The 23,596-nt window shown below is 48.8% G+C and overlaps 2 protein-coding genes across 2 annotated transcripts; both read left to right on the forward strand.

Annotated features, from left to right (window-relative positions):
* Positions 1-481: 481 nt before the first annotated feature.
* On the forward strand, positions 482-18,287 carry MYBPHL (myosin binding protein H like; the record flags this gene model as incomplete). The annotated part of the gene is made up of 8 exons (XM_080916019.1): positions 482-626; positions 9,340-9,428; positions 9,939-10,134; positions 10,313-10,452; positions 10,663-10,822; positions 10,925-11,061; positions 12,314-12,500; positions 18,214-18,287. 8 exons carry the CDS (start codon positions 482-484, stop codon positions 18,285-18,287), a joined length of 1,128 nt encoding a protein of 375 aa, XP_080772145.1.
* Positions 18,288-18,898: 611 nt separating this feature from the next.
* On the forward strand, positions 18,899-22,193 carry PSRC1 (proline and serine rich coiled-coil 1; the record flags this gene model as incomplete). The annotated part of the gene is made up of 6 exons (XM_080915200.1): positions 18,899-18,917; positions 19,006-19,063; positions 19,660-20,098; positions 20,919-21,033; positions 21,126-21,362; positions 22,054-22,193. The coding sequence occupies 6 exons, from the start codon at positions 18,899-18,901 to the stop codon at positions 22,191-22,193; spliced, it is 1,008 nt and encodes a 335-aa protein (XP_080771326.1).
* Positions 22,194-23,596: the final 1,403 nt, after the last annotated feature.

Below are 23,596 nucleotides of genomic sequence, written 5' to 3' on the forward strand. Positions count from 1 at the left end.
TTGGGGCTGGAACAGCAAAGGGAGGGCCACCTGAAGGCCAAGGTATGGAGACCAGCTCAGTGACCTGCTGTTTGAGTGTGGGAACAGCTGAAGGGGTGCCTGGGCGGTCACTGGCCTTGGACCTTATGCCCTGTTGAATGAGTTGGAAATCAGGAGCAGAGGTGCCGTTCAGACCTTCCCCAAAGCCAGATGTCCCTCTCATAGACTGTGTTCATGCTCTCCCCTCCCTCCTAATGCTGTAGGGGTGTCATCTCACTCCCAAGATAACAGAGCCACCTCAGCCCTCCTCCTGTGGCTATTCTGGGCAGTTCTCTGATCCTCCTCTTCTGGCCCCTACTTCTCCCTTCATGGGAGTTGATGGGTGGGGAAAAGCCAGCCCACTTACATAAGCCTGTGGTTGCGACCCCAGGGGCACCAGCCTGGACAGCAGGTGCACAGCCCCTCCCTCACCAGCTGCAAAGAAAACTTTCATCTGGACCCCATGGAGACAGCCACCACACTGGAGACAGCCTCACGCTCCCAGCGGCAGGTAGAAGAAGCTGCTGACCCAGCGGATGCTGAAGGACCCCAGACTGCACTGCAAGAGGCAGGCAGCCCCTCTCTGCAGCTCCTGTCCTCTATTGAAGGTGACCTGTGTCAGTCTATAAAGGTGGGGGGGTGGGGAACGTCCTATTGCCCTGAATATACCTTAGGGGTTCACACACACACACACACACACACACACACACACACACACACACACACACACACACACCGATCCCTTTGAGTAAGCTTTAATAACTTTATGAAACTTTTAGTTGGAATAATGCAGGAACATTCTTGGGAGCACTTCCCTTCCCTCTAAATTGTGACTTGCTACTCAGATGTCTTTGATGCAATTTTATTCTTTAGAGAAGTCATCAAAAATAATCACAGGTCCTGGAGGACCCAGTACACTAAAGAGCCAGTTGGGAAGGGAACAGAGGAAAGGGTGGCTATTTGTAGTGGAATAGGAATGATTTTGAAACTGTTGGCTCTGAGGAGGTTGCGTATCTTGGACAGCATGAAATATGGCCTACCCCAACACTCCACACCAAATCACCGGCCAAGACCTCTCAAAGTCAGAGCTCTGAGGAAGAGCCTTTCAGAGAAAGCTCTCCATTCCCAGTTTCCAGATGAGGGTTTGTGGTGCTACCTCAACCGCATTGTCCTGCTACCCACCCCAGTGACAAATGTCACCACAGCTCACCTGGGCAACTGCTGGGAGCCAAATGACACTGTGTGTGCCTTCACTGTACCTGTGGGTCTGCAGACCAAGGGGAGAGATGGGAAATGGCTCTTTTCTTCGTGATGGTCTTTAGCAGCCCTGCTGCTGAGCTAAACATTTAGCCCAATGAAATCCCAGGATTATAACCCCTTAAATTTGCCGAAGAGTTGAAAACCTTCTATGTCTATGAAATCATAGAGAAGTCTACAAACTCCCAGAGAGCAAAGGGGAAAAGACGTTTTAGACTGGCAGGCAACATCCCAGGCTCCTTTTCCAGAGTGACCTCTAACATCACAGTGACCTTGAGCAAATCAATTTAACTGCTCCCTTTTAGTTTCTTCTCTGTAAAAGGATTTTAAACATCTTCCAAGAAGGTCAGTTAGAAGGATGGCTGATCAGCATTGGAAGAGGCTAAACCAACACAGGGACATTTGCAAGAAAAAGATGACAACCAAGTTCTGTCTCCAACTAAGGCCCCAAAGCACAGCTGTCCACTCCTTATCCTAAAGAAAATCCTAATGAGAGCTGCCTGAATGTCAGGAGCTGGAGGAATTTATGCCATTAAGACGAGATAGGAGAGCTATCGTGAGCATGCTAAAATAAGACATTAGAGACAGAAACCCAGTTCTTCCCCTGAAAGGCCAACAGGAGTGAAGAGCCAGAACCACTAACTGCCCAGCTCTGAAGGGAGTGGCGTCCATTCAACCGTACCACCAGAGAAGAGTCAGGACATCTCTCCAAGCCTTTAATTTCTCCCCTGCTTGGAGGGTGGGGCACTGTGGGCAGCTCCCTCTGGCAATTTCAGGCTCCGGATCCCAGCTAGAAGCCCCAGCCTCCTGTATAGCAACTCTGTGTACTGCAGACCTCAGGACCACAGCCAATGGCTCCACCGAGAAATGAGTGACAGTCAGAATATCCTTTGACACATTGCAAAATCTATGTGCATCTAGTGGCTTCTCGAAAGACTGACGGTGCAAGTTCAAATCTCAGCTCTATCCTGCATCAGAGAAGAAGCCAGGATGTTTCTCCGAGCCCTCATTTTCTCCTCTGTAAATTGAGAGAGCTGAATGTGAGCAATGTCCTATCCCTTTGATAGCTGTGGACTCCTGGGGAAATCTATATAATTTCTGAGGTTCACAGGGCCTCTGGAGCCCATCCAGAAATTTTGAAGGATGTTCAGTATGGGACCTGCTGACTCCTAAGTTCTCTGAGAGTTCCAAAGACTGTCTGCCTCCTAACACCGCCTGTTCCTCGTAGAACACGTGACAGCAGGAAAGGGTAAGCAGGCGGCCACTCAATGGAATCAGAACAAGTTGCATGTGACCAATAACGGCCTTTTAGTCCAACCATGAGACCAAATCGGCTAGACGACACGGCTGGCTTTGGGGCCATTTGTCCTCAGTGCCCCACAGAGGTACTGTGTCCGGGAGTCAAAACCCGAAGGAGCCAAAGGGGAGGCGAGGGAAGGGGCTGAACCCCTGAGTAGGAGAAGATGGGCCGGGAGCCAGTGAGGGGAAGGAAGGTCAACTGCTAATTTCAACAGAATGGCTCCGAGAGATTGCTCCTGCATCCTCTGAGGGTCTTCTAGGCACTGGAGCTGATCATCTCATGCCCAGGAAGAACCAGCCCATCTTTAGGTTTTCCTTCCTTCCCCTACAAATATTTCCTTCCTTACCTGTTAGACAGTATCCTAGGTGCAGATACTAGGTGTTTTAAGTAAACAAAGTTACTTAAAATGATGTCCTCAAGGTATATTCTAATAGAAAGAAAAATAAACAGTGTGGGTCAGATGGTGCCAGATGTAACAGAGGGAAGGAGGCCGTCTGTTCCAGATAGGATGATGAGCAAAGGCCTTACAAGTAGGGCACAATTTGAGCAGCAATGTGATAGATATTTGAGTGGATTATTTTCTCTGTAGACAGGCCAAGTACAAAGGTCCGGAAAGAGGAATGTTCTTCATAAAGGGTTGGGCCATTGTGGCGATAGGGAGGGAGGACACAATACTGGGCTGGAGGGCAGAGCGTTACCAAGCCAAAGCAAGCAGTGAAGAATGGACTGATTCTGGGATGGAAGGGCAGCCAGACAGGATTTTAAATAACTAACATGGCCGTGTATAGGTTCTAGGGATTTTTTTCTGTGGGTACCATGTTAAGAAAAGACAGTGGTGCTTCTTAAACACCACCAAAATTTTCTGCTGATGAGAAAAGGGGACCACAGACAGAGTGAGCTGAGGCTGTGTGACATGTCAGGACCCTCGGGGATGGTGGTGGTACATGACTTAGTACCGGAACTTGGGAGGCAGTGCTAGGAAGATGTGCTCTGTACGGTGGCGCATGCCACTAATCACAGTACTCGGGAGGCAGAAGCAAGTCGGTCTTTGTGAGTTCAAAAGCAGCCTGGTCAACATACAAAGCCCTGTCTCAAATATGCATATTAAGGTCCATCTAGGAGCAGCATAATAATCAAATCAGCATAGTTTTCATTACTTAAATAAACAAACCCATTTTAATAGATGATTGACATATCGCTAATCACACTTCACATCTGGATTTTCAGAGGCTGAGGGAGTTCATGGGAGGGAGGACCACGTCTCATACATACACTGTCTATTCGTCAAGAGTTTTGTACACATGTACATTGTTTTTTCGATGTCAAGTCAGAATGGCGTTTTGTTTTCTCCTACTTGCTTGCCTGTGCACACACACTGTGTGGGCGGACGGTTTATTTGACTAGTTTAGGCACTGCCAAGAGGGTATGCTGAAGTGAGAGAGAGATGAAGGATCTGGGTGATGATGCAAGAAAGTGGGTGTCACATGACCGTGAACTCCAGGCTGGTGGGGGAGAGCGTGAAATGGCTGCATGGTGGGGTAATCTGTCTCGGTAGCATGACAGAATTTCGATATGGCAGGATTCAGGAAGAGAGGTGAAGTAGAAGCGTCTGTCATCAGTCAGGTACTGGCAGAAGAAGCCAGCACAGCTGGAGAACAATTGAGTTTCTTGCTGGTAGTACAGAACTAGAAATAAGTGTCCCTGTTAAGTAGATAATCCTCCATAAATCAATTCAGGGACACTCCCCTTTTTCCTATGGGGGCCTCTGCCCTTGAGGGGCCCTATGATCACCTGCCTATTGATAGCAGGAGTAGGGGAGACACAGAAAAGTCTATTCTTGCAAACCCTGGCACTGAAGCAATCCTCACCCCTTGGATTCTCCTCTCATTGGAGAGTTAGCACCTAGCCCAAAGTATCGGGGACTGGAAACTGTTCCTGCTGGGGTAGCCAATGGTCAGAGTTAACTCTACCGAGAAGCATCTGAGTTGGTGATCAATGACTGTCTCAGTTATGGAGGTGTGGAAAGAGAGTAACACTTCCAAGTCAGATCGCAGAAAGGTCGCATTGTCTGGATTATGACCAGTGATGAAGCAGGCATTGAACTCGTGAGTGTCCAGTCTGAAAGAAACTCAGGACACACGGCTAACTGTGGTTCCTATTAGCAGAGCAAAGTGTCTGCTGGCCTCTAGGCTGGCCTCAGTTCTTCTCACTCTGCTCCCTACCCTAAACTCCAACTCACTGGCTTCCCTTCCTCTAGCTTCTCGTTCCAGTCCAGCCATGCACTCTCTTGTTCTCTCGGCCCCCTCTCTCTTACCCTCTCTCTTTCCTCTCATGGCCCTGGTTCCATCTGCTGATCCGGTTTAACCACTACTTTCTCACCCTGCTCTGAACTCTTCTGGATGCCTCTGGCTATGCTCACCCTTATACCTGAGATAAAGTCCTTCCCCCCCCCACCACCATACCTCGGAACCGTCATGCCCTTACTGGTGACACCCCACCACCACCTTATACAATGAGTCAGGCAGTGAGAGAACTGGCATGGATTAGAAAGACAGACTTTGAAATTACCAGAACTTGTGAGTGGGTGGAGCTGTGTGAGGGGCCAAAGCCATCAACCATGAGAGCCAGACAGACGAGGGATGATAGCCTATCACAGAGAACCATTTTCTGCTTCTATATGGTTTTGCTTTTCCTAATCTTGCTTTCACGATCTGTAACAGGGGTGACACTGTTGTCCTTTACAAGAAGGTGCTTCCGAGTGAGGTCTACCCATTCTTTTCTGTCCACATCTTACCAAACTGGTTCCTAAGGCTACACCCTTTGCAACCATAAATGTTTCTCAAATTCTGGTGCATTCTTCTCGAATCCCTGGAAAGATTTACTTTGAAATCTATAGATGGCTTTGAACCTCTTGCCCTTGTTTTGGTAACCACTTACTCACACTGGCATATGTTTATGTATGTATGCATGCATGCATGCATGGGGGTGCAGGGGAGGAGGCGTGGGGGAGATACACACTTGCAAATCTACCCATTTACATATACACACATATTCCTCTCTGTGTGTGTCTCTCTCTTGTTTCTGTCTCCCTGCCCACCCCCCAGGGCATCTACACTTTTCTTCTCCATCCAGGCCATAGTCAATAGCAATGTATGGACCATACAACCTCAAGATTACTGAAGGAAAAGTTTCTGACCATGTAGAAGAAAATTAAGAGAGGATATGACCAATTACTTCCTATGAAAATAGAAAAAAAAATGGGCATGAACTTCAGTTCATTAAAATTGGAGTAGACCGTAGGGTAACCAAGATCTTGGGACTCGAAATAAGCTCTCCATTTTTGAGACTTAATATTCTCTTGGAGAGAAAGTGCTGAGAACAGCCCAGCTGAAAAGTCAATGTTTCTCAAAGGACATTTCAAAATGTTCCACCCCCAGACCTGCCAGGCCTGTGGTCATCAGTCCTGGACTAAGAACACTGAGGCTGAGCTCTGGGTTCTGAGTCCCTCCGCTCCTGACATCAGAGGAAAGACCCTTGGGTGTGATAGGGAAGCCTCCCCAAGGTCAGTCCAATTTACACCTCACTTGACCGGAGGTGCGAAGAGAGAGGCCTCCAAGGAGCCCTCAGTTAACATTCTGAGCAAAGGGTCAGATTGCTGACCAGGTTGAATTTGGAAGGTGACAGAACTCAGTGCTGACAAGGCACCTCTAGCTGCCAGAACCTCTTTACTGACCAGCCTATAGTTACTCTCAGGGCTATCCATGGCTCTCCCCTGAGGTGTTTCTTCGTCCATTCACCCTCTGAGAATCAGGGACACCCTTGTGACTTCAATATGATCATCTTGTCAGGGGCTTCTTATACATAAAGAGCATCAGGGAGGGAGACCCTCCCCAACCTCAGCATCTCCACTATAGCTTCCCCCTTCTAGCTGCTCCAGCAGACTCCCCAGTCTCAAAGGCTGCTTCCCAAATCCTCCGAGCTCTGCACATCTGAGCTCTTGCTCCTGTCATTTTTCACTCTAGCGTAGGTGAAAGAAAGCTAACTTTTTCTACGATATTATTTGTAAGAAACAAGAAATGCCAGGGGGGAAACAGACATCAGGTCACATCAATCAGAGGAAGCCCAGACCCTGAAGCCTAGCCTAGGGCTAGTTGGTTTATCTCTTAGCACGTCCTAACTCAACCTTTCTTGGTCCTTGAGCCTCACCTGCCTCCTTTCCTCCTCCTCTTCCTCTGGGTGACTGGAGGTCATACCAGGCCCTGACACTGGCACCTAGGTCTAGGAAGATACTGATGGGGGTGGGACACTGGATGGATGAGCCATGCTTCAAAACCTGGGTCCTTTGGACATCTGATCCCAGCTAGGGAGGCAGGAGTCCTGTGTGCCAGGTACAACTCCACACCTCAGCTGGAGATCAGCAAATCAGTGTATCTCACAGCCTCCCCCGCTCCAGCTGGCTTGCCTCTCTGGTGCTCACTAAGATCTCTTTCCCTCGGATACTCTGTAGCCAGCACAGGGACAGAAGAGCCCTTCTTTGGCAAGTGTGAAAGGTTATTTCCTTGCCCAACAACGGATAACCAAGGCCAACAAGATGAGGTTTTTTGACCTTCATTTCCTATCACTTCCCTCCTTAAAAAAAAAAAAAAAAAAAAAAAAAAAGTTCCTCACATCCTCCCGTGTTCAACCCCTTGGTTGCTCGCCAAGATGGCCACAGGAAAGGGGCACATCATACAACATTCCATTGTTGCCACCCCACCCCCTGCCACCAGAGTCAGCAGAGAGCAGAAGGAGCAGGGTCACTGGGCAGCTGGTGTGCCTTGTCTGCCCTGTTCTTACTGAGAACACTCATGTTTCCAAAGGTAGAGACCAACTGTTGTGTTTTATAAAAATAGAGAAGAAATATGTTTGGTGAATAGGTAGTCAGGTGTGGGGGAAGGGTGTGCCTCTGCAGTATAGCATGGAATAGTTTATTCAGGACATGGGGAGGGGAGTTGAGAGGGTAGAAGAGGCAGAAAAGGCAGAGAGGGAAGAGAGAGAGAGAGAGAGAGAGAGAGAGAGAGAGAGAGAGAGGGAGGGAGGGAGAGCCAGAGGAGTAGAGGCCGGCCATAAGCACAAGAAGAGAGGGGGGAGAGGGCATAGGGAAGGGGGGTAGGAGTAAGGGGACAAAGCAGAATCAAGAAAGCAAGAGAGAGAGGAGGGAACAAGCAGCCCCTTTTATAGTGAGTCAGGCACACTTGGCTGTTGCCAGGTAACTGTGGGCGGAGCCTAGACAAAATGCTAACAGCAACCCTACTGATAAAAGCAAAACTAGATAAAGGAGGTAATCAGCAAGCTTTGGGTACTTACTTTAACTTCTAAAGACAGTGGTTTGAAATCGTAATGGGGAGGTAGTTTGCAAAGTGGGTCGTAAGAGGAACACAGTAGGGCCTCTGTCTATTTTCTCTCAACTGCCATTATTTAAAGGGTTGCTTTAAACAATGTATGTATTTAAGCTGTTTAAGCTCTAAGTAACATACGTGTGTTGTGGTGAACGCACAGGAATGTACTCTCTGGGAAAAGTGTATTATCACTGCACTTGGAATACCCTGTCAGGCACTCCTGCTGTTTGCCACAGGAATGTGCCAGGGGTGGAATTTCTTTAACTGCAAGGAATACATTTTGTCAGACATCTTGGGCTGTTGGTGGGAACCTAGGTGCTGTCACATTCTACTTGATATAAAAAGTGGCAGGGAGCTGTTTTTGAGGAAGGAGGAAACTGCAGTCCTGAAAGATGGGTGGGGGAAAATTGTCCCCAAGTGAGCCAGGAGGGATGTCTGCTCTTCTACCACCAAGGTAGCCTGTAGCATCCTCCTGACAGCAGGACACCCAGGCTCCCCCAAACCCTGTGGTCCCCTGAGCATCTCTTGCCTGTACCCTGGGAGCAACAAAGATACCCAACTCCCCAGTGCTTATATGCCTGGAAGTCAAGGACAAGTAACGAAAGACCCCAATACTCCCCAGATTCTGTTTGTATGAAGTGATCTATGACTGATGACAAGAATACCACACTGAAGGGATGGGGTGGCCATGCAGAAAAAGGGACCCAGATACTGGCTGCCTCTGTGTCTTTGCAGTGCTTCTGTGGGAGGACAGGATATTGACTCCTGCAGAACAGAAAGCCTTCTCTTGAGGTCTGTACCCGATTAGGAGGTCAGATTCACTTGGACAGCAATGTTATTAAGGACCCAGCTCCCCAAAAACAAAAATTACTGGAAAGACAAGCTGTGAAGATGGGTCTGCTCACGGAAAAGAACAAAACTCAAATGGGTGAAAAGCCAGTAGTCGAGAATTACAAATCAAGAGAAGCAGCATCTGGCTGGGAGTCCAGGTTTTGGGAGAGGCGAGGTTGTGCTGGACAAAGCCCCACCATGAAGCACATCCTGCCTTGCTTCTGGTGTTGAGATTACAGGCAGTCACCACCATACCCAGCTCCCATGTTTTTTCTGGAGACCTCAGCCTTTCCAGGGCTCCTTTAACCAACTGCTCCCCACATCCCAGCACAGTGGGAAGAGCATGGGTGTGTGACTTAATGGTAGACCACCAGAGTGACTGAGACTGCTGTGTTTGATCCCCAGCCTAATAGAAAGGTCTAGGAACATTCCATATGATAAGGGCTTAATCTGGTGGTCACTTGGGCCACTGCCCACAAAATACTACAGGACTCAATACTCACTTCCTCTGCCTACTCATTTCCTATTCTCTCTCTCTCCTTCTCTCTCTATCAGAGCACCCCAAGATCGTGTTACCTCGGGCCCTGAGGCAGACTTACATCCGGAGGGTTGGGGAGACAGTGAATCTACTAATCCCGTTCCAGGTGATCATGGGTCCCATGTTGGCACCAGGCCAAAGTTCTGACTTGCAAATAGACCGAGGAGTGAGGCAGTCTTTCTGGCCTCGAATGAGGAACCATAGTACAACCCTGAGATCACCACTATTCTATACTCCCAAGGCTGGGTTTGGCTAGGACAGGTGTGTCCCATGAGAGGAGGTAATAATGCCAAGCCAAGCCCTACAGTCTTCAGAGGTCTGGAGACCTTCAGTTTTAGTGGGTTCTTAAGCATTAGGCTACCCAACGACCCTGAGTATTTATAACCAAATCTCTCAGAGGGTGAAAGTCTCAAAAGCTATCCCATCTCTTGAGAATACAGTGAAAGGAGGAAGCTTCCTAGAGGAGTCTGCCAAAAATCCTCTAGCTCAAGGGATGCAGCTCCACGTCAAGATACCCTGAGGCCTTGGGGTAGGTTGGCTGAAGAGAGAGGAGGAAGGTTATGTGTGTGGGTCTATGAACATCTTGGGGATGTTCAACCTTATCCCATCTGGTCAGGGTAAGCCCAAACCTCAAACCATCTGGACTCACAACGGCTCTGCCCTGGACAACAGTCGAGTCAGTGTCCGGAACGGAGAACGAGACTCCATTCTTTTCATCAGAGAGGCTCGACGCACTGACTCTGGGTGCTACCAACTGTGTGTGCAGCTAGGTGGGCTGAAGGCCACTGCCACCATCAATCTCCTGGTGATCGGTAAGGTTGGGGGCTGGAAGAGGTTGTCTCTAGCATCTCTGAGCTGAACAGGAGCTATCGCAGAGAGCCTCAGACACGGTGGTAGGTGGTGGGAGGGTTCTGAGCAGAGGAAAGGGCCAAGGGTATTCTCTAAGTGAGGTCAGCATGTGGGTTGCCATCCATGGCTTTGCTCTTCCAGAGAAGCCAGGTCCTCCTCAGAGTATTAAGTTGGTGGAAGTTTGGGGCGCCAATGCTACTCTGGAATGGACACCTCCACAAGATACGGGCAATACAGCTCTCCTGGGATACACGGTGCAGAAGGCTGACAAAAAATCTGGGGTAAGGCGCAGCTGGGAAGAAGGGAGGGAGGCATTTTGGATTAGCTTCTGGCAGCTCCACGTGGGGCAAGATTAAAAAAAAAATTCAAAACAAAACCAAACCAAAAAAAAAAAAAAAAAAAAAAAAAACAACCAAAAAAAAACCCCAAAAAAACCCAAAAGCCAAACAAAGCCGAGGTGTCTTACATGGCATCTTCTGGGCACCCCACAGCTCTGGTTCACAGTACTGGAGCGTTATCACCGAACTAGCTGCATTGTCTCCGACCTCATTGTCGGCAACTCTTATGCCTTCCGTGTCTTTGCCGAGAACCAGTGCGGGCTCAGTGACACAGCCCCGGTCACAGCTGACCTTGCACACATCCAGAAAGCAGGTAAGGGAGTTAAGACCATGTGTTGACAAGACTTAGAAGAAATAGAACCGAGGCTAGACAGAGTTCTCACGTGCTATATCGTGGTTCCTCTTGATGCCACAGCTACTGTTTATAAGGCCAAGGGGTTTGCCCAGCGGGACCTCTCAGAAGCCCCCAAGTTCACCCAGCCTCTGGCAGATTGCACGACCGTCACTGGCTACGACACCCAGCTCTTCTGCTGTGTTCGTGCCTCTCCCAGGGTACGTGAGAGCTTCTGGGGTGGGCGTGCCTCTCCCAGGGTGAGTGGGAGTGTCTGGGGTGGGCGTGCCCTGTGCTTGGGGAGCGTCTGGGGTGGGCGTGCCCTGGGTTGTTTCCTGTCCCTATGCATCCTAACCTGAGTCTACCACAGGGCATTCTAACTGAACTTCTGCTACCAGAGCCCCCATCTGCCTCCTCAACAGCTGGTTACGTAGAAACCGTCGGGGCATCTGTAATTCAAGATGGATGGATGGAAATGTTGTTCCCTTTGAGTGTTGGGTCCTCCAGCTAGTTACCTGGCAGAAGTGTCTGATTCCTGCTAGCTTCTCTTTATTCGTTCCCCATGCCTCGCCTGTGTGGCGCTATGCACGTGTGCACGTCTCTGCTTGCAATCTGGTCTCCGCAGTCCGCCCCATTAACGGCTTTTACCAAGTAACTTGGGTTACAAGTACAGGTCAAACTGTGTGGGCATAACACCTTGAAAGGAGACTTGATAAAGCAACTCCAGAAGCCACTTTCAAAACAGAGGGCACAGAAACCACTCACCAACAGTGAGGATGGAATACAAGTGAATCACTGTGTGGACATTAAAACGAAACAAAACAAACTACAACAGAAACGGAGACCCTAAGCTGGCAATGTGGTTCAGTGGGTAGGGGGGCCTGCTCCCAAGCCTGCCCACCTGAGTTCAGTCTCTGGAACCACACGGTGGGAGGAAAGAATTAATACCTGCATGTTTTCCTCTGACCTCCAAGTGTGTTACAGCACCAGTGCACACCTCCACACAAGCATAAGTGTGGTTTTAAAATAATTTCTGAGTGGAACATGTGGCAAGGTGTGGAAATACATACCTTTAGTCACAGAGCCGCAGAGGTAGGGGTGGATCTCCGTAAGTCTGAGGCCAGCCTAGTCTCTGTCGTGAGAACAGCCAAGGCTATATAATGAGGCCCTGCCTTAAATGAAAAATATTCTCTAAAAACTGTAAAAAGTAGACTTTGATGCCCATGATGATTCCTGAGCAATTTCTTCCAAGTCACTGACATCTGTGGAAGTGGACTAGGGTTCAGACACTCTATTCAAACGTAGGAAGGAGTTCCAGTGGCTGCTCAAGGTACTGAAAGGGGAATCTTCCCACCGCGTGGTGGCAGAGAACCTTGCAGAAAACTGTCACCTCCAGCCTGTAGGCAGGGTTCCAGACACGGAGTGCAGAAGGGCTGATCGGCTCCTGCTCTGCTCTGTGCCTCCATCTTCCAGCCCAAGATCATCTGGTTAAAGAACAAGATGGATCTTCAAGGCAACCCCAAGTATAGAGCCCTCAGTCAGCTGGGGATCTGCTCCCTGGAAATCCGAAAGCCCAGCCCCTTCGATGGAGGCATCTACACCTGCAAGGCCGTCAACGCCCTGGGGGAGGCATCCGTGGACTGTCGGGTGGATGTTAAAGGTAAAGATGGGAGAATTAGTGTCTCTGGCGCCAGGCATCTCCTCCTTCCACCCTCCAGAGTGACTGACACGAGATGAGATGGAAAGGCCCTCCCTTTATAGCTGTCACCTGCTGCAGTGATGACCAAATACTCAACAAGAAGCAACCTGACAATGGGCTTATTTGGCTCATAGCTTGAGGGCACAGTCTGTCACCTGCAGGGTAGATAATAGGGCAGGAGTAGGCCTGGGTTACAGCAGGAGGAACAGGAGTCTGCTTCTTCATATCTGGACACATCAGGATGCAGAGAGAGAGAGAGAGAGAGAGAGAGAGAGAGAGAGAGAGAGAGAGAGAGAGCGCTGAATGCTAATATTCATTGGGTGTTTTCCTTCTGTCTTCTTTTATTCAGCCTGGGCACCCACGCTATGAGATGATGTCACCCAAGATTACAGCGGGTCTTTCCTCCTCAGTTAAAACCCTCTAGAAACACCCTCACAGACATGCCTAGAGATAGATGTGTCTGTCTCCTAGGTAACGAAGAGATGACAATTAACCATCACAACTACCCAGGGCTCTAGGGTCACTGACACCGTTGAGATGCACTAGGAGCCCATTTTATCACCCAAGGTTTCATTTCTGCCCATCACAATTCAATAGTAACCGGGGAGATGACATTCCAGAGGCGAAGAGCCCAGGCACTTTGTGACCTTTTTCCTAATGCTGCACAGGAAGGTCATGCTGCTCCCTTGCTTCCTCTCTAATCCATCATTTTTCCTTTCTTGTTACCTTGTTGGAATGCACCTAGCATGTTATTGGGCTTGGGGGGAGGGGCATTCTTTTTCTTTAATCTTCAGAATCACACACCTATATGTAAGTATGACCATATTGTCCCAGCACATTATTTTCTAATTATCTACTTACAGATTTGTCTTCCAGTTAAATTGTAAACAAGCTCTCTGTCCCCAGTGTCCAGCCTAGTTGCTGACACACAGAAGGCTGTAGCTAAATGCTGTTGCATGAGTCAGGAATGAGTGGGCCTTTATATACTTGCTATGTATAGACTCCCCATCTAGTCAAGTTTGGACACCCGCAAAACATAAGTGGGACATGTGTGAGATTTATGCAATGTTAACACTGAAAAATGTCTGCATTTTTGCAGCTCCTCATTAAAGCTGTCCTAAGACGACGGGATATACGAGGAAGGTAAGGAAGGAGGAAATGGTATCTTGGTGGATTATTTCATGTTCCTGATGAATGCTGATAAGTTTGGGATGCATGTGAGCCTCTCAACCATCTGACCCTTTTCTCTTTTGAGACAGGATCTCGCTGTATAGCCTTAGCTGCCCTGAAACTAACTCTGTAGGTCAGGCTGGCCTTGAACTCAGAGATCCGCCTGCCTCTGCTTTCTGGGTGTCAGGATAAAAGGATGGGCTGCCACCACCCACTTTTTTTTTTTTTTATTCTAACACCATCAGCTTTGCAGAGGAAACTTATAAAGTCTACTTATGTCATATCCTGTGTGTTTCTACAAAGGTCAGCGATAGAGCTGAAACCCTATAATCCTCAGAGAATTCAAGCCTCTACCTTAGGGGGCTCTGTGGGGAGGAAGAGAGAGGCCAGAGTTCCACCACCACAGACTCACACTGTGGGTAGAGGCAGGTCAGCTAATCTCTCTACCTCAGGATTATAAGCAGGATGAGAAACAAAACAGCTTGTTCATTTTTTTTTTTTTTTGCTTGCTCATATTCTTTTAAATTTAATGTGTCTCTTCCTGTTCAACAGAAGAAAATCTTTCTTTCTTTCTTTCTTTCTTTCTTTTTTTTTTTTTTTTTTTTTTTTTTTTTTTTTGTTAAATGTCAACAATAATTTAACATTTGGGCATGTGGTTCCCAAGCAGCTCCTCACTGGCAAAGGGCCACTTGGATCGTTACCTAGAATGTGGTTAGCTGCTTCAAAGTCCCTGTCATTCACAGGATGCTGCATACAAACCGATGTGTAAGGTGAAAAAGAGGCCAAAGAGAGAATGACAGAGACCTAGCTCCCAACATTCCCTCTGACTTTCAGCTCCAGGCTGCAGAAAACTGAGCATGAACTCGATCTACGAAACCATTTATTTAAGCCCATTAATGATACATAGCAAATGAAAACCCTAAAGGCTACATTAAACGCACAAACTCTTCTCAGGAGAGCGCTCTCTGCCAGCTGGCTCATGGCCACTTTTCTCCTTTCCCGCCTTCTCTGTCAATACCACTTATGTTGGTGTTGATTTTTACTTATCCCTGGTTCCCTTCTGTCTCCCAGCCGGTGCTCAGAAGCGAAGTGTGGTGGGCAAGGGATTTATAGCACTGGACCATGAAGAGAGATGGTCTCAGCACATCCCGGATGGAATCTGTTTGTCTGTCGCATTACTCTAATACACCCTCTCTTTTCAGGGCCTCTTGGGAGCCTGACTCTGACAAGACTATTCTCAAGGAGTATTAGCTGACTTGAAGTAGCCTAAATAAAGTATAGATCCTCAATTCTTGAAATGTCCTCTTTCTGAGCCTTTCTATAAGGAGAAACCTTACAAAGGTCACAGTCCTTTGGCCAGTCTGTATGATCCCAGAATCTTAAGATTCATCTTTTTCTTCTGTTCTACTTCATATCCACAGAGTCTCTTACAGAATTGTTCCTTCCTCCCTGACTTACTTTTGAGGCAGAGTTTTAAATATTCCAGCCTGGCCTTAACTCCACAAGTAAACCAATGATGTCCTTGAACTTCTGATGCTCAGAACTTTATTTCCTGAGCGCTGGGATTATAGGCTTGTTCCACCACACCCAGTTTGTGGGGTCCTAGGGATTGAATTTAGGACTTCATGTAAGCCAGACAAGCACTCTACAAAGTGAGCCACATCCCCTGCCAACCCACAGAGGTTTCTGATATTATCATTTACCCCAGGCCGCTTATGATAGGGCTGAATTCAGCTCTGTGCTGCATGGGGGTGCTAAAAAAGATGAAGATAATTTGCCATCTTCCCCCGCGGGCTTCCCTTTGTAAACTGGTGTTACAGGATGTGTGCCTGTCAAGAAGCAGCAAGCAGAACAACACAATCCTACAAAGGCAGAGCCCCGAGACAGAGCCTTGGGATGCTGTTTCTCCTGCTTCTGTTTGTGCTGAAGATGCTCTGTAATGGAATCTCTAAAGATGCCGATGGACCCTCCCATTCTTATATGCCCATTGTACCCATCTCGTCAAGGGCCACAAACCAGACTGGAGAGCTGTGATGGCTCATGACCACCTGTAAGGTACACACATGTGGTGCACATACATACAGGCAATTACACACACACATAAAAATAAATATTTTTAAAGAGCCTCAACTCAAGCTGGGAGGTGGTGGCAGATGCCTTTAATCCCAGCATTTGGGAGTCAAAGGCAGGTGGATCTCTGTGAGTTTGAGGCCAGCCTGGTCTACACAGGACAGCCAGGGCTGTAAAACAGAGAAAGCCAGGCTCAAAGAGCCAAAGTGGGGGGAGGGGAGTCGCTCAATTCACAATTCTGCTACCTTGATTTCCCAAGGGGTGGGATGACAGGCATGCCCAGATCCTACGCCATCTCTGTCTGAAGCAGTCTGTTACATAAAAGATAACAGAGGCTGCCTGGTTACATAACAGAGAACCGTATCTGGGTGGGAGAGCACTGGAGTTCAGAAGCTGCCTGGTTCCCTCAGCATTAAAGCCCGGTCACAGCAAGTATCTTCCTGTGAGACCTTAGGGAAGTATGTCAATCTAAGATTGCACTTCACATGGATAATAGTGACAATCGGCACTGGAGTTGTCAACAAGAGGACAAAGGTTCTCATAAGCACATGGGACCCTGCTGGTGACTGAAGTGGCCCTTCTGTCCCTGTGGCCCAGGGTTAGTGAACTTTAGTGAAGAGCTAGAGAGGGAGCAGAAGCCGGGGTGGGGGTAGGGGGCTCAGAGGGTAAGGAGTGGGGGGAGAGATAGCTGTCTATGCATCCAGAACTGAACGGAAGTGATTTCTCTTTTTAAATCGTCACGTTACAAATGAGAAAGTTAAGCTCATCCCCCCCCCCCATCCCTAAGCCATGATTGGGTAAATGGCGAAGCTTCTCCACTTTTTCTCATCTGTGTCCCCAGACAATCTGGGTTAGAAACATGGGCTTAGAAGACAAAAGTTTCAAGGTTTGGGGGGATAGTAGGTCACTTTTTTTTGGAGAAGGGAAAGGATGTGGATTGGCTCTGAAGAAGTCTAAAGGCTTTTTTTTCAAACCAAAGAGATGTACTTTCACTTTGAGGCTGAGACTATTCCGCCCTTCTCACTGAAGTTCTGTGAGAATGAAGCTTCCTACGAGGGAAGATACCTGGTGTGTTGTTAGCTCCTTAGCTCCTTAGCCCACTAAAGCATTACTACTTACATACAGCCCTGGGAAAACTGAGAAAACAATTAGCAACTCTATCGTCCTTAGGAAACACCAGTTTGAATTATAAGAGAGCGGCCAGGTTTGGTGGCTGCTGCTAAAATTTCTTCCCAGGGAGAGACATAAACAATGCCTATCCAGCCTCTTAAGGTCCCAAAGACAACAGTAGGAATCCACCAGAGTTTATCCAGAGGAACGAATGAGCTTGATGAACTTACAGAGTAGAAGGTGAGCGGTTGTAGGCACAGATGACCTAGAGGCAGTCACCCTGGACCGTCTGAATCCAGCAGCTATGTTGACTTCCTTGAGGAGCCCTCTGCTCCCCTCCCCCCCCCCCCCCCCCCGCCACTTATATCCTCTAGCCCCTCCCCCAAACCATGTGCAATTAGGACAGAACTGCATACAGTTGGTTGAGAGGGATGGCTGTATACTCAGGTGAAGGTCCCATGACCTTCTGCCCCACCTCTTCCTTCTATGGGGGAAGGTAAGCAATCCACAGGCCCAGCTGTGATGGTCTTTCCAGAGTATGTGCAACAGAACTCCTGAAGGTGTTTGCAGATGTTTGCAGTTGTCTCAGAGGATGCACAGGCCTTTAATCCCAGCACTTGGGAGGTAGAGGCAGGAGGATGGGGCTTCAAGATCATCCTTGGCTATATGGTGAATTCAAGGTCCACATGAGCTACATAATAAAGGGGAAAGAAACAGATGGTGTGTGTGTGCATGTGTGTGAATGTGCATTAATGGATGGAAAAGAGTGGTCAGGTCATAGCCAGGCAACAACATTCACAAAAGCAAAGGTTTCTCTCCACTTGAAGCAGGACTAGGGTAGAAGGTGGTGAGATATCTAGTGACTGCCCCAAGGATCCGCTGAACATTTCACAGGCCTGAAATTCACACTTCTCCAGTATCTTGGGGAAGGAATAAAATCTTCACACGAACAAGATCTCTAGCTATACGTGATCCTTTTTGTACTTAGGGAGCACTGCCCTGAAATCTGCTATTACTCCTACTTACTGTGTGCCTGGAAGAGAGAGATTTATTTGTTATTTAAACTCTTAAATAGCTGTTCATGCTCGTCGTTTTGGGGTCGTGGTTGAAGCACGAAGAAATATCAGATATCTCAGAGAAGTGGCTTTATACTAAATGAAGAATTCTTGTGCCTCGGGTGCTGAAGAGATGGTCTATTTGGTGGTCTCGGCAAGTAAGCGAGAAACCCAGCAAGCCTGGAATCCAGGAGGTGGGGTGGGGGAAGAGGCGGGGCTCCAAGACCACATTGGTTGGGCAAGTCTCCCCCTTTTCTGGCTCCGGTTAGAAGGAGGCACTCCCGAACGTGCCACGGCGCACTCGCTGCTCCTCCCGCTACCCCCCGCCGAAGCCTCGGAATGAATCTCTTTGGGACCCGCGCTTTGATCCAAGGAGACAATCTTCTCAGGCTGCAGTCCCGACAGCTCCCGCCTCAGCCCCGCCCCCGTGGACCCGCCAATCGCTGTGCGTTTGTGGCGGCCGTGGGTGGAGCCTATGAAATTCGAACGAAGCTCCACCCTCCCGGGAGCCTATTCCCGGGAACTGGGAGGTTGTAGAAGAAAAGCTTCCTGCGTAGACCGTGAGGCGAGGTGGGAAGTGGAAACCGTGTGTGCGCTGGAGGTGTGGCGGGGATGTGGTGCCGCGGAGTGGAAGATGGCTGGGTAGGGGGAGGAAAATTCCGGATAATAATAAGGATGGAGGTGGAGACTGCCCGACCTGAGGAGAGGCCAGGGCGCAAGTTGGCGGATTGCACATCAGGTGTTGGGGCAGGAGCTTTCTGCACCTTTCCCTAATATAATAGACTAGTTTCAGGGGCACGTGCTGTTCCTGTGATCTTGCTTTACCACTACTATGCTTCTTTACCCCAGCTAATGCACCCCGAGTCTAGATGGGGCTCTAAGGTAGGACGATAAATACCTGAGGTAGGCATGTTGTCTTTCAGGTCTAAGCCGACTTGCTTATGCTGTCTGGGCATGGAGGATTTGAAAGAGGGTAAGGAAACCATGGAGGGAGGAAAGAGGCCCTGAGAGTCTGCCTGTCCAGAACTGATAGCTGGCATTTATTCTTCTCATCCCTTCAGATATCAAGTTCATCGTGGATGAGACCTTGGACTTTGGAGGGCTGTCCCCATCTGACAGGTACCAGCCTATTTTATCTATTTATTGTTTTCCTCCAACAATACATCCTTATCTGAAACTCTTTACTGCTAACTTACTGACCTCTAGGACCCTAGGACCGCGGTCGGTAATTTAGCAGAGTATAATACACCCTAATACCAGCACTCTGGTAGACCTGGGCCTCTAGGATGCATCTCCTCTAGGTGAGAAGGGAGGAGCTGGAGGGAAATTTAGGGGTAAATGTAAATGAAAGGTAAATGTGCTTGGGCATGTTGAGACATGCCATGCAGACCCCCTCCCCCAAGGATAGACTAGAGTACAGAGGCAGGGAGAGAGGGAGGGAGAGAGGGGGGAGGAAGAGAATGCAGAGAGGATTTTGAATTTGAGATCATTCTGGTCTACAGAGTTGAGACCTTGTCTCAGAAAATGGGGAGTAGAAATGAAAAGAGAACAGGAGCTGCTGAAGGCTTGCAGGGCCTCCAAAAACCAGGTTTTCCTCACCTAAAGGCAGTTCTAATGGCTAAAATGGAGTCAGGGTTTGGGACTGTCCCCAACTCACCTACAGGAATGCCTTCTGCACCCTGTCGTCCAATATGGTGCCATATTTGTTTTTTCAGTCATGAGGAAGAAGAAATAACAGTATTCATGAGTCCAGAGAAACCACTTCGACGGGGCCTCTCTCATCGGAGTAACCCAAATGCAGTAGCTCCTGCCCTCCAGGGTGTGAGGTTCAGCTTGGGCCCACTCAGCCCAGAGAAGCTGGAGGAGATCCTTGATGAAGCCAACCGCCTGGCAGCTCAGCTAGAGGAGTGTGCCCTGAAAGATCGAGAGAGTGCTGGTGCAGGCCCTGGAAAGCCCAGCCCCAGAGGGAAGCCCAGCCCTCGGCGGGAGACATTTGTCCTGAAGGACAGCCCTGTCCGAGATCTGCTGCCCACTGTGAATTCGTGGAGCACCCCACCTCCGAGCAACCTAACTGGGCTCCGGAGCAGTGATAAAAAGGGGTCAGCCAGGGCTGTTCGGGTAGCAGTTGGAAAGAAGCCCTCCAGCATAAAGAAGGTGAGTGTGGAGGGTGGTACGGCATTCGTGTACCTGGACAAGGTGCAGGAGACACTGAAGGCATAGTGTGGTTCCCTTAGTGGGCAGAGGGAGACAGTTATTCTACCCCTGAGAGTCTTAGAATTACGTAAGTTGGGTTGGAGACATAGCCAGGTGGCTAGTGTTTGCCGAGCCTGAACAAAGCCCCGGGCTGGATTCCCCAGCATCACATAAATGGATGTGACAAACATAAAAGAACAAGTACATACTTGTGATCTCAAGACTGTGGAGGTAGAGCCAGGAGGCTCAGGCACTCAAGGTCATCCACAGGGGGCTGAGTTTGAGACCAACCTGAGCTACTGGGCTCCCTCGTTTCAAATAATAATAGGCTGGTCAGATGGCTCAGTGAGAAGAACCAGAGTCAATTCCTGTGGCCTGCCTGTGAGGACTCCCTATGTAAGGGGCACATTCCCACACACTGTCCTCTGATCGCCACGTGTACAGCCACACAGTAAATAAATATAAAATGACTCTTAAGAAAGAAAGCAGCCAGGTGGTGGTGGTGTACGCCTTTAATCCCAACACTCTAGAGTTTGGGGCCAGCCTGGTCTACAAAGTGAGTTCCTGGACAGCCAGGGATATACAGAGAAACCCTGTTTTGAGAGAAGGGGTGGGGGGGAGGAAGGAGGGAAGAAAGGAAGCTTCTACCACAGATCTTGCTGCGTAATATCTTCCTCACAGGTTCTAGACAACACCTGCCTCCTATCTCTTTTCCTTAAAGCCTGAAGGCAGCAAAACACATACTGTCTCCATTCTGGTCCCTTTCTGTACTCTGTTTTAGGACTCACCCACTTGCAATCCGTTCTCTGCATCCAAGAGCCCAGGGCGCTCTCCTCTTGCACAACCAAATCTTCCAGCTCGGCGGAAAACTGGGTCCAGCTCTCGGACAACAGCAAGTGAGACCTGGGCAGCAAAGATGTGGGTGAGGCTGATAAGGGGAAGAGAGGAACTAGGACCCACCCTGACATGACCATACTCTTGTCCACAGGCCCACCAATCCCTGTCAGACCAGCTCCACAGACCTCAGTCAGCAACTCCCACCGTTCATCCCGGCTACAGGGAGCAGCTGCCAAGTCTTCTAGTCGATTACCCGTTCCCTCAGCCCTCCCCAAGCCTGCCACCCGAATACCACTCACTGGGCGGAGTGTACCACCTGGCAAAGGTGCCCTAGCTCCAGATTCTCTCTCAACTCAGAAAGGGCATCCAGGTGCCACAGGGCACAGAGGTGAGATAGTGTGGACGGGCTGAGTATGGTAGCACATTTCGTCTCCACACCCGGAAGGTAGACGCCAGAGAATAAGAAACTCAAGGCCACCCTTAGCTATATAAAACCATGTCTCAAGAGAGGAAGAAAAAAAAAATTAGAGCGAGTCATGATGATGGTACATGCCTGTAATTTCAGCACTTAGGAGGCAGAGGCAGAGTTCTGAGTTCAAATCCAGCCTGGTCTACAGAGTGAGTTCCAGGACAACCATAGCTATTATAGGGAGATCCTGTCTCAAAAACCAAAGAAACAAAACAAAACAGAGAACCTTAGATAGAAGAATGCCTGTTGTGACCCAGCTTGATCTTACCCCTGCTTCAGTGTTACAACTGTATTAACAAGAGGCTTGCTTTCCGCGTGGCTCATGGTTTTACCTTGGTCAGGAAGCACATACCTTCATCCAGTCTTTTTTATTTATTATTTATAAGCACACTGTAGCTGTCTTCAGACACACCAGAAGAGGGCATCAGATCTCATTACAGATGGTTGTGAGCCACCATGTGGTTGCTGGTATTTGAACTCAGGCCCTCTGAAAGAGCAGTCAGTGCTCTTAACCACTGAGTCATCTCACCAACCCCCTCCCCCAAGTCTTTCTTTATGATGAGGTCAGCTGAGCTTTGCTCTGACTCATTTCTTGTTAATCCCCAACAAGCTCCTGTGCCCCAGCGAACAAATCTTCCAACCACCAGTGCCACTCGAGGCAAGACCTCCAGTGGAGGCAAGACCTCCAGTGCCACTACAGGCAGGATGCAGCCCCTCAGGAGAACCGCAGTCCCTGGGCCTACTAGGTAAGACTGTTCTCATTACCTGGGCTTCCAGGATACTATGTGGAGTGGGGAAGAGAGGGGAGAGGGTCCTGCTCTCTTCCATCCTGAGGGGCACAAACTTGGCTGGGTACCACATGGGCTCAAGAGGAAGAAGGTGTTCTAAAGCAGATCCCCCTCTCTCTTCAGGTAAGAAGATCAGCAAACAAAGACACCAACTATAGCAAGCCGCTACATCTTAGCCATCAAAGACTGCTCTCTTTTGTCAGCCATCCCTAACTCCAGTAGATTTGTGCCCAGAGATGGGAGGAAGAGATGTCTCCAGAGCTGATCTCTGAAGTAGAGACTATGGAAGTTGGGGTGGGTTAAACTTGAGAAAAGATTCAACCCCCCCCACACACACACACACACCCCGACCCTGCCTGAAGGAAGAAGTGAGAGGCAGAGATCACCTGCCCGTGGAGGAATTCACAAACAAAATAATAAATTCAGGCAGAGTGACCTGTCTGTCTCCTTCCATCTGGTGGTCAGGCCTAGAGAGCTTGACCTTCTGCCCAGACCACTGGCCATTTCCATATCAGTGGCCTTAGGAGCGGGCCGGCCTCCTGTTCTCCAGGACAGGTCTTCTGAAGATTCCTACCCTGGATTCTGGTCTGTTTGCAGGGGCCAGGCAGGCAGCTGGCGTGCAGAACTTGTTTCCTGTGAACACTGACTTCTTACAGGCCAGTCGGTCACATGCTTACTCACCTTCTTCGTATTTTGTCTTAAATAAAATGAATTAAATATATCTGAAAGTAGATTTTAACAGTTTTAAAGTAAGCATCTGTGTGATTCTAGTGAGACCTCAGACATAGACATAGACCCTAGGGCTTTGAAACTCCAGCTCATCCAGCCCTGACTAGTCCCCTGTTGCCGTTCAATTGGGATCAAACCTCCTTTCTGCAATTTAATGCTTACAGATAGTCCAGACCAAAGTTGACTGTAGTTTTTTCTACAGTGCCTGAGGCTGCTGTGCTAGGAATTAATTCTGCTATTTCTATTTTAAACTTTATTATTATTTCTGACAAGACAATGGAACCCCTTAGGGGATAAAGAGGCCCTTTGCTGGTGTTCAGCTTCTGAGGTTACCTCAGCCAGAAGATGCCAGAAGGCCTAGTAGTATCTTCCTCACATGATTAGGGTTGCCTGTGCTCCCTTCTCTGCTCTCCTGGATTTGAGGGCTGGCATCAGGATTTAGAAGTGTTCACTGTGCTCTTGTGTGGCACTTGTCCGTGGTGGTGAGGACTTTCTGAAAACAGGATATACCCCTAACAAGTCCAGCTCAGCGTCTCCCCGTTTGTAGCCTTTGACACTTGCAATCAGAACTAAATCAGCCCTTTATGAAGAAACTTCCCTAAGGCAGCTGAGCAAAGTCGAAGGGGTAGCCCAGTG

This window comes from Micromys minutus (genome assembly GCF_963924665.1).
Source record: "Micromys minutus genome assembly, chromosome: 4".
In the NCBI taxonomy this organism is placed as follows: domain Eukaryota; kingdom Metazoa; phylum Chordata; class Mammalia; order Rodentia; family Muridae; genus Micromys; species Micromys minutus.